Source organism: Sciurus carolinensis, chromosome 13, assembly GCF_902686445.1.
Source record: "Sciurus carolinensis chromosome 13, mSciCar1.2, whole genome shotgun sequence".
NCBI classification, from domain to species: domain Eukaryota; kingdom Metazoa; phylum Chordata; class Mammalia; order Rodentia; family Sciuridae; genus Sciurus; species Sciurus carolinensis.
Genome location: NC_062225.1, coordinates 8,512,430 through 8,525,378, shown reverse-complemented (window position 1 = coordinate 8,525,378; position 12,949 = coordinate 8,512,430). Strand labels below are relative to the sequence as shown.

Here is a 12,949-nt window from a genome sequence, read left to right as displayed (position 1 = left end):
TCCAAGGTGGGTTTTGTTTATTCTACTTAATATGAAATGTAAATGAATTGTTCTAACAATTTTTTCAGAGCTGTTTGTATTCACATACGTACACTCATGCCAGTTATGTTTGTTGTGTCTGCTTTGTTTTTTGGTAAATGCAGGGACACCATATCAAAGCTCAGGCTCTCTGTGCATTGGGAAGAAGTGAGGAAGTGTTGAAGGAATATCTCTACTGCCTCGCTTTAAATCCTGATTGTAGCACGATGAAGAAAGAGGCACAGAAGGTATGAGTTCTGATAAGTTTCTCTTTGAGGTCATATCGATGACCTTTGCTGGGTAACCGTTGCATTTGAAATAAGCCAGAAGCGTGATACCAAATGTTCTTGACAGTGTGATTAGAAACAGTAATAATGTTGAGGTTAGGGCTGGGGGTCTAACTCAGCTGATAGAGTGCTTGGGTTCAATCTCCAGCACCACCAAAAAAAAAAAAATGGTGAGGTTCATGCATCTGGCAGCTTGGAAGTAGAGGTTGGGACATTTTTGTGCATGGCTACGGCAGAGTGTTCACCGAGACAGTGTGCCACGTGTCTCAGTCGTGTTGAGATGATGACCCGCAGGAGGTGAGGCTAGAGTGCTGTGTGGAGCTGGGAAGGCAAAGTGCTCTTTCCTAGAACTTCCAACATCCAGTATCATAACTGAACAGCAGTCCTGTGAAAGACGTCACGACATGCGCTCAACGTATCAGTTCCGCCCCAGGGGTTGACCTGTGACCCCCTCCTCACCTGCACAGTGCAGAAACACCTGTGTTTCTGCTCCGCAGCCAGCACACCTAGTGTGTGACCCTCTGCTGCCGCACGCCTGCATGGTAGCCACCTGGTCTTCACTTAGCACTTCCAGGGACTGCGAGTTTTTGTTCTACGTCTGCATTGCTCTGTTTTAACACTGTTGAGATCATCTACCATCTATTTATGTCATCATTTCTACTTAGCAGGTCTAGCTTTATTTTCTGGAGCAACATAAAATAAATCAGTTCTTCCTTCGACAGCTCAAAACTACTTTAGATATTTGAGAATCGCCCTTTTCTTTGCCCTAAACAATTCTTTGAAACAAATCTCCTTTTCTCTTAGAACAGGGTCACTAGGGTTCCCTCCTCCGGGTGTGTTCTGACGTACGCCAGATTTCAGCATGCACACCTGGCAGACAGGTGCAGGTGGTGAGGTTGCACCTTCCCTGTGCCCAGTGCAGGAGGCATGCTTGTTTTTAGCCTGATAGCATCACATCGTTGGCTCCTGTTAGAAATGTCAGTAGCCACAGTACTTAGGTCTATTGTTTCCTTCTTGTAAGAACTTTCTAGTAACATTTTAATCTGTTTTTTCAAGTGCAGTCGATTGGTATTGGTGAATCTTGTTCAGTTGTCACTGTTGGTTTTTCCCATCATTCTAATGTGCCAAAATACTACTGGATCTTGAGTTGGCTATTTCAGCCATCCCTGCCAGCTTTCTCCTAAACTACGGATGTCCTACGAAGCTTGAAGCATGTCTTCTCCCTGCTGATCCTTACATCAGCATTGCAGAAATGTCGGCCTGAGCACAGTGAGATGAAGCACATTCACAGAGGTCCCAGAGCCCGAATTTGATCTCTGGACCTTATCTGCCCGGTGCTTTCTCAGACGTGGTGTTCTGTGGGCCTCCCGTGGTGAGGGATGTCAGAATAGCACTAGCCCATCGATGCCTGTGGAATATGGTCTGCTGGAGCCACTTGGAGCCTGCTAGGAGGCTGTTGCTCTCTGCTAAGAGGTTGTGTTAGTCAGGCTTTTGTCACTGTGACCTGAATATCTGACAAAAACAACTTAGAGGAGGAAAAGCCTATTTCGGTTGATGGTTTCAGAGGTCTCGGTCCATGGTCGACTGACTCCATTGCTCTGGAGCCTGGCTGAGGCAGAAGAAGATCATGGAGGAAAGCTGCTCAGCTCACGGCTCCCAGGAAACAGAGAGAGAGGCAGAAAAGGTCCAGGGACAGATATGATCCCCAAGGCCATGCCTCCGCTGCCCGCTTCCTCTAGCCACATCCCATCTGCCTACAGTTAGGCAGGAGTCCATTAGCTCTCCATGGATTAATCCATTGGCAATTACTCTGCTATTGATTTGCCTAAAAGCCTCACCTTTGAACCCTGCTGCTTTGGGGACTGTACCAGATCGGACCATAACAGAGGTCGTGGATCCTGGGGCACTTGCCTTATAACATGAAGGACATTTGGAAGGGGGACTTTGTTTGGGTTTCATTCACTTGTTTTTTCTTCCCTTAGACCATGGGCTTCAGCTGAGATCACAGGTTTGGCAGAACCACCCAGGTACCACCTGGAAAGCCTAACTGGCCGTCCCGGCCGTCTCCTTCCCAGAGCTAAGCCTGTAGTCCGTGAGCCAGAACGCCAGCCTTTACCTCCTCTTCAAGTTCCGCACCAGCTGGCTCGTGTGGCTCTCTCATAAATAGAGCTGCCCTCTGGAAAGGTCTCAATCCCATAGGTGGTCACAGCTTGGATTTAACCCGGGACCCTTTGTAGCCTCTCCTCTGCGTTTTTCTCTTCTATGTGAGACTTTTATGTAGTGGATACATAAGGACCAGACAAAAGGAAGTTATCGTCTTATATTTTATCATTTTTAAGCCTAAGATGGAAAGGGTTCAGAAGCTAAAATGTTGAAAACATTGTGAGTGCAAAAAATGTTCGAATTTTAAAAGGTTGACAGGGAATAATGATTCTTCTCAGCATTCTAGGCCTGTTCCACCACGCTTTTCCTTTGAACCTTTAACACATTTTTCCAGAAGTATTTTACGGTGCTTCTTTCTCTTCTTGGCAATTCTATAGGCAGTGTGTGAGGTGTTTTTTCCACCTTCAGAAAACGTGCGTCAACATACCAAGGCTTGCATCCAGAGCAGAGCCAGGGCACAGTGTCGCAGCCGCAGAAGCCAGCCACCACCTCCAGCAGAAGGAGGCGATTCCGGGGGTCCTGAGGTAGGAAGTGCCTGGCAGTCAGATTCTCCCGATTAGACGTGTCACAGGAATTCAGACGTGGTGGCATCACATTGGTTAGAAGTGTTTTGTGGGAGGATGAGAGTTCAATGGCAGCCTCAGTGATTAGTGAGAGCCTGTCTCTAAATAAAATATAAAAAGGACTGGGGACGTGGCTCAGTGGTTAAGCACCCCTGGGTTCAATCCCCAGTACCCCCCCACCAAAAAAAAAGAGTTTCACAAAAGCAGTGTAGCTCTTCAATCTGAGTTAAAACTCTTAAATGTCAGTGAACATAATGAAAGAGTAATTGCAGATTGAAAGGAAGAAACTTTGAAAGCACTCCAAACTACCAGGAAATGTGGACCTGAGAGTATTTTGACTTGGAGTCAAGAAAGCAGAGGGCTGATTGGAATATGCAATGTATGATTTATTTATTTTATGTGTATGCATTATATATATGTAGATGAAGAGTGCTCATGTATTGTGTTTCAAAGAAATCATCCTGTATTTTACCACAAAAGTGCAAAGTTCCTCTTATTAAGTTGATTCATGAAACTGATTATGAAGGGAGTCTTAAGCCCTTGCTTTCCAAAGGTTTCTAAGACAGACTCCTGTATGATTTATTCCTTCTTTGCTGTCATGTCGTGAATATTTAAGATTCTTTTTTCCTACTTAACCAGAACCCATCTGAGAAATCTGATGTATTTCGAAATGCCAACTCTTCAGTCTTATATTTTATACTGGGTCTACACTTTGAAGAGGACAAGAAAACGTTAGAAAGTATACTGCCAGAAAAACCCAGCACTGGCTTAAAGAGACAGCATCCGGATGATACGGAGGATGCACATGAACTTAGTGCCCCTGGAAAAATTCCTAAGAAAGGTCAGGAGTCTGTTCAGTCATCATGTTATATAATCTGAAGTGATAGAACTTTAGTGTTTGATTAATTTTACACTGGGAAAATTAATAATGAAATGACTACATGCTGTAAGGTATAAAACATTTTAGGTGGCTAATCTGGAAGGACTTCATAGTCAAAAATAGCAGAGAAAGCTTAGGTATGATTTTAACATTTGTTACTGTGCAGATAAATTATTGCTATCTACTAACTAGACAGAAACACAGTTTGTTACATCCATGCCGTACATTGTTTCCACAAGACCTACTTTCAGTGCATGCTGTTATTCAAATGTTCAAGTATTAATGAAACCATTTTCAAATTTTTTAGATGCAGATGCCTCAACTGAAAAGAATGTGAACTCTAAGACAGGAGACGGTCGGGAGCTCCCCATTGACGTCACTGACTTCGAGTGTGCCCTTTGCATGAGGTAGGAACTTGTAGAATCTGTGCAACTTTGTAACACATTCAGCCTTCCCGAGTTTCACGCCAGAATGGATGGGGCTTTTTACTAAGGAAATGACAGTGTACTGAAGTCATGATTGATTTATGTTTACAAAAACATAAGTCACAATGAAGATGGGAATGGATATACATGACTTCCAGAACAGTAAGGGAATAGCATGATGCATCCCTCTCAAACAGATGGCTTGAAGGGCTGTTTTGGACTGTTCTGCTGAAAACACACGTTTTTCTTTTCAGGTTGCTCTTTGAGCCTGTCACCACACCCTGTGGACACACGTTCTGCCTCAAATGCCTTGAGCGCTGCCTTGACCACGCCCCACACTGTCCACTGTGCAAGGACAAGCTTTCGGAAGTAGGTACAGCTTGCGAAACGCACGGCTGCTTCTCCTCTCATCCTTTGGTAGATTCATTTCACACCCTGCTTTGCTTCTACCATGTGGTCATTAAAGAACGTCAGGTTTTCCCATCAGTAATATGTCGTTTTCCACCTCTTTGACTAATCACAAAAAACGCGGAAGGTTTCGATGCAGCAGTAGCTCAATTTCAAGGCAATTTGCAGGCATCAGTTATAGCTGAGAGAGACTGAAGATCGCTAACGTCCCTGAGCCCTCATGTTCTGCACGCTAATGGTTGGGATGCCATCCTGAGCACAGAGTGTATCAGGAGTGCTCTGGCCAGCCTCCGCGCGAGAGTTCAGCCTGGGGCGGAAGAACTGATCGTCTCTGACCCATCTTCCCTCCCTCCCTGATCTCACCATCTGTCAGTTGCCATTTTCTTTGATCAGAAATCAAAAGCAGCAACACTTAGAGTCCACGGGGACGCTGTCTAATGATACTGAACCCAACAGAAGTTATTAAATCCATTTGCATTGGGAACGGAAGCAAAACGAACAATATTTAAAAGCCAAAGTCCACATTCTTAAACAGTGACTCCAGTCAGCTCTAGCAGATGCTGATCCTCATGGAGACCCTTCTCTTGGAGCAAGTTATTTAACCTCTTGGGGTGGTCGAGGGACCTGCTTTTGGTTTTCATCTATCGTATGAAGCTAAAAATATAATGTTTGCCTTAATTGCCTTCCCCAATATTTTTACATGCCTTTTTAGTAGGATAAAGTGTTGTTTTTGTTTTCATTTTACATTAAGGTACAAATTCTTTTATCTCCCTCAGGGTCTTCGGGATCGAACCCAGGATCTTGTACATCTTAAGCATCCTTTCTACAACTGAGCTATACACCCAGCCCCCAAAATTCATTTTTTAAAACCTAGCATGATCAGAGTAGGTATTATACCACAGTAAATTGTTAGATAATGGTAACCTTTTACTGCCAAAACTTGTTAAAATGTTGTAATTGGAACCTTTCTAGATCATATGTACATACTTTGTTAAATTGCATGCATACTAAATCCAAATTCTTCAGGGTTCTCGGTATGAGTAGCAGTTATTGTGTCCTGGTGCTGGATATGTTGAGCCTATGTGAAGTCTCCTTGGGTGGTTCCTCTGAAGTCCTCCCCTGCATTGCTCTCTTCTGGCTAAGCGTTTCCCCGCATGTCTTATGGCAGCCATTCTTCCCTGAGCTGGGAGCCTGGGGTTGGCTCTCCTGTTATCCTGAGAGTGAAGCCCACACCCGTGTGGCCACCACTGGTAGCGTAGACCTTTATTATCTCCATGTTTAACACCACCTTGTAGGGGCCTGTGTGAAGTGGTGCCTGGAGGTTGGAACTGAAGTATAAGCTCTTTATGGACAGACACTTTGTCTTGTCTTTTCTTTGGTACCAGGGATTGAACTCAGGGGCACTCAACCCCTGAGCCACATCCCCAGCCATTTTCAGATTTTATTTAAAGACAGGGGGGCTGGGGAGATAGCTCAGTCGGTAGAGTACTTGCCTTGTAAGCACAAGGCCCTGGGTTCGATCCCCAGCACCCCCCCAAAAAAAAAAAAAAAAAAAAAAAAAAGACAGGGTCTGAGTTGCTTAGCACTTCTAAGTGGCTGAGTCTGGCTTTGAATTCTTGATCCTCCTGCTTTCGCCCCCTGAGCTGCGGGATTGCAGGTGTGCGCCACCGCGCCCGACAGAGACATTGTCTCTTTCTTTCACCCTCTTTCCAGAAACCCAGACACATACTAGAGCCTCAGAAATCCTTGCTGAATACATGAATGAGTGGTTACAGGCAGGCTATCCACAGACAAACAGTGTTCCAGAAATTAGAATAGAATACCCAAACTGGAATTCAAAATCATAATTTGATCTTTCTTCAAAGCAGAGGTTACTTTGTGAGCTCAGACTTCCTTGCATGCATTGTTATGAACATGAATCATCTGTTATACCTATGTCTCTGCAGAAGTTTCATTAATATAATACCAAGTAAAGCAAATTTTATTGTATTATTCTTCAATAAAAGGATATCGCAAACTAGCAGTGTATAAAATGTGAACTCTAGAAAACACTTATGTCATTGACAATGGCAGTCTTGAGGTGCTCCTGTGAGTTAAGTAGAAGCGGGTTTCATGGCAGTTCTCGGACACAGTCATTTCTGGAGGTTGAGCTCCTCGTGTGGAGTCAGTCACAGAAACAGTTGGCTTGCTTCTCACGAGGCAGCGGGAACCTGGGCAGTGTGTTAGGAGTCCGTGGAGCCAGCCCACGTCCCCATACGCAGTCAGTTACCAAAGCGCCAGCAGAGCACCGAGCCTGCCGGACCCGGGCCTTTGCTATGCATGAGGCTCTGGTTTCTTCACACCCTCAGACCAGCTTCTTCAGTGCGGTGAGGACCCCTGGGAGACTGTCCTCGTTTCTCCGAAGCCCCCGTGCTCATACCTGATGTGTATGAGGATACCAGTGGAAAAGAGCCCTGATTTTTCTATGCATTTTCCTGAGGCAGAGCAGTACAGCGTGTCTACGCGAGTGACAGCTGATGGGTCGTGCAGTGACGCTCCTACCCGTCGATCCTGGCACTTTCATGTTCAGCTCCACCTGCCCTCCCTTCACATCCACTGTAGTTCCTCCATCCCTCACTCCTCTCCCAGTTCAGATGAAGCCGACTCTGCCTTTTGCATGAGTCCTAATAAGTAACACAAGGCTGGAGAACATTGGGAAGATTGGGAATGGTGGTTAAATTCTCAGTCTTAACTCAGATTCGGAACGTTAGGAGACATGCTTAATATTTTTTTCAAGTAACTTCAGTTTTTCATTTTCCAGGAGGATGATTATTTCATATTTTTCTCTCCAAACATACAACCCTCTGCTTCCTTTCCCACTAACATGATATTTGATTGGCAGTATAGATGCGGTCAGAGTTGTAGGTTTTTGGCAGTATGGATGCTGTCAGAGTCGTAGGTGCCTCCCTCTTCCTCCATGATTACCTGCCCCTGTCCTATTCCCACCAGGAGGAGATGTCCCTGCCCTGTCACAGGCTGACCAGATATCCTGTCTTCTCCTGTAGGAGAAGACTACATCTTTCCTCTTTTCCTCCTGTAGGAGAGACTACTTCTTTCCTCTTCCTCACTGACCTTCAGACTGGGAAGCTTTGTCCTTTAGAATTAATTAACATGTGGTATTATTTAACTTTTTCCTACAGTTGTTGGCAAGCAGAAATTTTAACATAACTATTCTGGCTGAAGAATTAATATTCCAATATTTGTCGGATGAATTGACTGACAGGAAGAGGATTTATGATGAAGAAATGTTGGAACTATCACAGTGAGTACTCATGCTATATCTACTTGCTTCTAAATTCAGATTAAAGAAAAAGATGCTCATTACCGTCAGCCTTACCTTCGGATTCTGGTTGGTTGGCTGGTTTGTGGCAAATAAGTTTCTTGGTCTATAAATGAGACAAATGCTAATTGCAAAAATTTGTGGAAATATATTGCAAGGAATTATAAGAAGAATTATGTAGTGATACAAAGTAATGTAGTCATTTTGTAATACAAAATTATTTTTATATCTAAAGAAGTTTGACACTGAATTTTTCCAAAGTGTAAAGGCAAAGTTCATAGGACAAGAAGATAGGAGAGATCTTATCAGCCTTCCGCCCTCCTATTTATAACTCATTGCCTTTGACTAAAATCTAGTTTTTGCTTTGATTAGAATTTTTTTCTTTTAAATTGGGAATTAAACCAGGGCTGCTTAACCACTGAGCCACATCCCCAGCCCTCTTAATTTTTATTTTGAGACAGTCTTGCCAAGTTGATCAGGGCCTCACTAAGTTGCTGAGCCTGGCTTTGAAATCTTGATCATCTTGTCTCAGCCTCCCAAGTAGCTGGGATCACGCCTGCTGAGAGTGGTCAAAAGTTTTAACTCTTCCAAATAAAGTAATATAACTCATCATGTTCACTCTCATCCGTTAAATGAGACGGACTTGGAAGGATGCTGGATGCGCAGAGAACTTTCCCAGGCTGGGCACCGTGGCCTCTATTTCCCACTTAACACTGGTCAGGCCTGGGGGTTTTGTTTTGTAGCTGAGAGGTTGGCTAGCTGTGCTGTTGGGTGACCAGTCCACCCTCAGTCTCTGGCAGCTCGTATCTAAGTTAACGCTCCCCTTGCTCTGCAGTCTGACCAGAGACGTGCCCATCTTCGTGTGTGCCATGGCCTTCCCCACAGTCCCCTGCCCGCTCCACGTCTTCGAGCCTCGCTATCGGCTTATGATAAGAAGATGTATGGAAACTGGCACCAAACGATTTGGCATGTGTTTATCTGCTGAGCATGCCGGGTAAGAATGATCAGCATTCCCGCGGTCCTTATTAAGTGCATGCTGTGTCTTTGTCTGAAAAAGCAATCTGAAAATCTCCAGTGACTTCTGTTGTACCAGAAGGTCTAAGTTCACAGCCGTCCACAGTGTGAGAGCCCATCCTTACTACCTCACCCCGACTCCTTGCTTTCAACCAACACACTAGTTAGTCCACATCCATGTTGCTTGCCCTTCTCTGACTACAGCTCTTGCTTCCGTACCTCCAGGTCTAGAAAAGTGGATACATCCTCCATGAACATTTTCTCTATTTCCACAGCCGTAATAACGTTCAGTCTTTAAGAACCCATGGCTCTTGGTTTTACCGCTCCTTCTTTTGCATCAGTTGTCTAGGGAGGAAATGAGAATCCAGCAGGTTGCTCCCTCTATGGACTAATTTGGGGACTGAGGTCTCTTCTCACCCCTTACTTGTCAGTTCTGTGTGAATGTGCTGAGGTCACCACATCCAGGTGCTATCTGGTAGAAGAGGCATGTGCTCTCTTTTTTTTTTTTTTCGGTAGTACCGGGGATTGAACCCAGGGACCCTTTACCACTGAGCCATATCCCCAGCCCTTTATTTTTTGTTTTGAAGTGTCTCACTAAGTTGCTTACAGCCTTGATAAGTTGCTGAGGCTGGCCTCGTGCTTGCAGTCCTCCTGCCTCAGCCTCCCGAGTCACTGGGATTACAGGTGTGTGCCATCATACCCAGTGGAACATGTCTCCTAAAGGCTTCTGAGGGAAAAGGCCCCTCTCATTTTATGTTCATACCTGTTGTGAAAGAGGCTGGGAAATATAGTCTACCCCTGGACCCAGGAGGAAGGGGACAATGGATTTTTAAGGTCACACAGCAGTTTCCACCATCAGTACTTACAGATGAATCTTTTTTAAAAATATGCATAGGATTTTTAGGGAGAAAATTTTAAAAGTTATTGAAATATATTTAAGAAACTCCAAATAAATGGAGAGAAATAGCATGTTCATGGATGCAAAGACTCAGTGTTCTAATAGGAGGCAGAGATAGGTGTGGTGTGATCTCCAGGGGAGCTGCGGAGCGAGGGTGGACGGACCCAGGACCATCTCGGGCAGCCCAGTACGTGGTGGGCAGCAGAGGAAGGGCGCTGTCAGGGCTGGAATGGTCAGAGAGGGCTGGAGCGAAGAGCAGGTGTGGATGCAGCGGCAGATGAGCAGAGTCGTGCTGTGGCAGCACCCATGGATCCTCACGGTGCGGAGGGCGCAGGTGTGGGGTTTGAAGGAGTGAAGGGGAAGCCAGAAGGGGGTGCTGTAGGCTTCTCCTCTGGGCCGTGGTTGGAGAGGGAGAGGTTGCCACCTCAGTGCTAGTGAGGTGCATGCGCAGGGAGAAGGCAGCAGAGTCTGAGCAGCTCCAGTCCTCGCTAGCCTTGTGCTCTCTGGAACCCCTGATGGGGCCTGGCCCTGGGGACCGAGGAGCCACATTAAAGATCCTGTCTTCCCGCATGTCTCAGGTCTCTCCAAAGCACTAGCTTATTTGAACTGCTGAGGCCCAAGGCCTCTGGCACCTGCTGCCGCCCCCTCCAGAGTGTTCAGCATCCAGCAGAAGCAGTCACCTGCAGGGCTTTCGTGGAGAGAACGTTAGGCTTTGCCTTCCTTTTTAAACCCAGACTTTCTTCTAGGGAAAAATAAAGTCCTCCTGCCTTTTTAAGATAATGGTCATTTCTCCCAACGTCCCTTAAGGATTTCAGAGTACGGCTGCATGCTGGAGATCAAGGAGGTCAGAACCTTCCCTGATGGAAGCTCAGTTGTGGATGCGATAGGAGTCAGCCGGTTCCGAGTGTTAAACCACCGTCACAGAGATGGCTACAACACGGCGGACATCGAATACCTGGAAGATGAAAAGGTAAGGCTCGCTTTGCTGGTGTCCTATAGAGGTCAGTCCACCTGTGTTCACTCTGTGTCCTGGAAGGGCTTTGTTAGATTTTTATTAACAGCATTGCTTATTTCCTTCTTCATCCAGCCCTGAACGTATTCATTCTCTTGGTACATTTTGACCTGGGTTGTGGCTGGTAGAGAGATCTCCTAAGGGGATCCTTAGGACTGTCAGCCTGCCTGTGGCACACTGGGTTTGTGATTCTTCACACTCGAGCCCGGGGCTGGCAGGCTTTTCCTAGAATGGCCAGATTTGCAGTTGACCCTCTGTATCTGAGTCTGTCTGCATCTCTGAATTCATTTGACTGTGGATCAAAAACATTGCAAAAGCAAAACTGAGTCTCTACTGAACATGCGTCAATGTTTTTCCTTGACCTCATTCCCAGAACAGCACAGTAGAACTGGGCATGGTGGTGCACAGCTGTAGTCCCAGCTTCTAGAGTTGCTGAGGCTGGAGGGTCTCTTGAGCCTCACCCAGTCTAAAGTCAGACTGGGCAACACAGTGAAACCCTGCCTCATAAAAACAAACATGATGCAGTGTAACAGCTATCTCTATGGTGTTTGCCTTATAGAAGGTGCTCTAAGCCATCTAGAGCTGTTTAAAGTTTATAGGAGGATGTGGTGGTTATATGCAAATAGTGCATTATTTTATATGGATTTTGATATCCACAGGGGGTCCTGGAACCAGTCTCTGAGGAATGACTATACTTTAGACTTTGCAGGCCCTATGGTCTCTGTGCCCACTACTCAGCTCTGCCTGGGACAGAACAGACAAAAGCAGCCGTATACCATATGTAAATAAGTGGGCAAGATCAACTTCCAATAAAAGGTTATTTTTGAAAATGTGATGGTGAAAAGCATTTGACTCACAGGCAGTAGTTTGTCAACCCCTGTTCCTAGTTATTGCTGTAATTCAGAATGAGATGTAATATGAAACAATAATATTTAAAAGTGCCTTCCACAGCTACATAGAAAAGTCTCGAATCTCTTACCCCTTAATAATTGTTTGTCTCAGTTGTTGAAAGAAGTCTAAATAGCCAAAAATTATATGAAAAATGCTCAACATTTTTAGCCATCAGGAAACGCAGATCACAAGAACATTGAGATTCCATGTCACCCCAGTGAGAATGGCTGTTATCCAGAAAAAATAAATAAGGGTTAGAATGAGGGGGGAAAGGAACCGTTACACACTATGCATGGGAATGCAGATTAGTACAGCTACTATGGAAAACAGTACGGAGGTTCCTCAGAAAACTAAAAACAGAACTACCTTACGATCCAGCTCTGCCAGTTCTGGGTCGTACCCGAAGGAATCCAAGTCAGCATTTGATGGAGATTCCAGCACAACTGTGTTTATCATAGCGCAGTTCACAAGAGCCAAGTTGTGGAATCAGTCTGAGTGCCCATTCACAGATGAATAAAGGAAATGTGTTGCATATACAAAATGCAGCCCAGATCTTGACAGGCTGATATATCAGTAAGTTTGGTACATTTATACAGTGGAATACTACTCAACAGTAAAAAGAAATGAAATCATGGAGAAGAATGAAATCATGTCATTTGTAGGAAAATTATGGAACTGGAGGTTATGTTAAATGAAATAAACCAGCCTCAGAAAAATAAGTATCATTTATTTTCTCATATGTGGAATCTGGGGGTTGGGGGGTAGGCAGAAATATGACAGAACTAGTAGGGGGACTGTCAGGAAAGGGGAAGGGGACTAGGAGGAGTTGGGGATAAGACAGTGCGATAGGGAGGGTGGATACAATCAAACATGTTTTATGCAGGTGTGAAATTTCACAAACCCTTTATCTTGTACAATTAGCATGTGCTACTAACTTAAAATTGTTAAAAATTAAAAATGATGCTTAGGTGAAAAAAGAATTATTTGTGTCTAATAGAAATATCTAGACACATAATTTGACAAATTAGCAAAATGCTTTGAAGAAATTCTAAAAAAAAGGAAAGACTTGTA

At 44.8% G+C, this 12,949-nt stretch overlaps 1 protein-coding gene across 2 annotated transcripts in view; it reads left to right on the top strand.

Annotated features, from left to right (window-relative positions):
* Positions 1–12,949, top strand: part of Lonrf2 (LON peptidase N-terminal domain and ring finger 2) — a 49,188-nt gene that overhangs the window by 18,530 nt on the left and 17,709 nt on the right. For both annotated transcript variants that reach the window (XM_047522089.1, XM_047522090.1), the window contains exons 3-10: positions 144–266; positions 2,846–2,992; positions 3,671–3,872; positions 4,219–4,318; positions 4,591–4,705; positions 7,924–8,045; positions 8,899–9,057; positions 10,783–10,945. In XM_047522089.1, the coding sequence (XP_047378045.1) occupies positions 144–266; positions 2,846–2,992; positions 3,671–3,872; positions 4,219–4,318; positions 4,591–4,705; positions 7,924–8,045; positions 8,899–9,057; positions 10,783–10,945 (1,131 nt within the window). The remainder of the gene's footprint in view (positions 1–143; positions 267–2,845; positions 2,993–3,670; positions 3,873–4,218; positions 4,319–4,590; positions 4,706–7,923; positions 8,046–8,898; positions 9,058–10,782; positions 10,946–12,949) is intronic.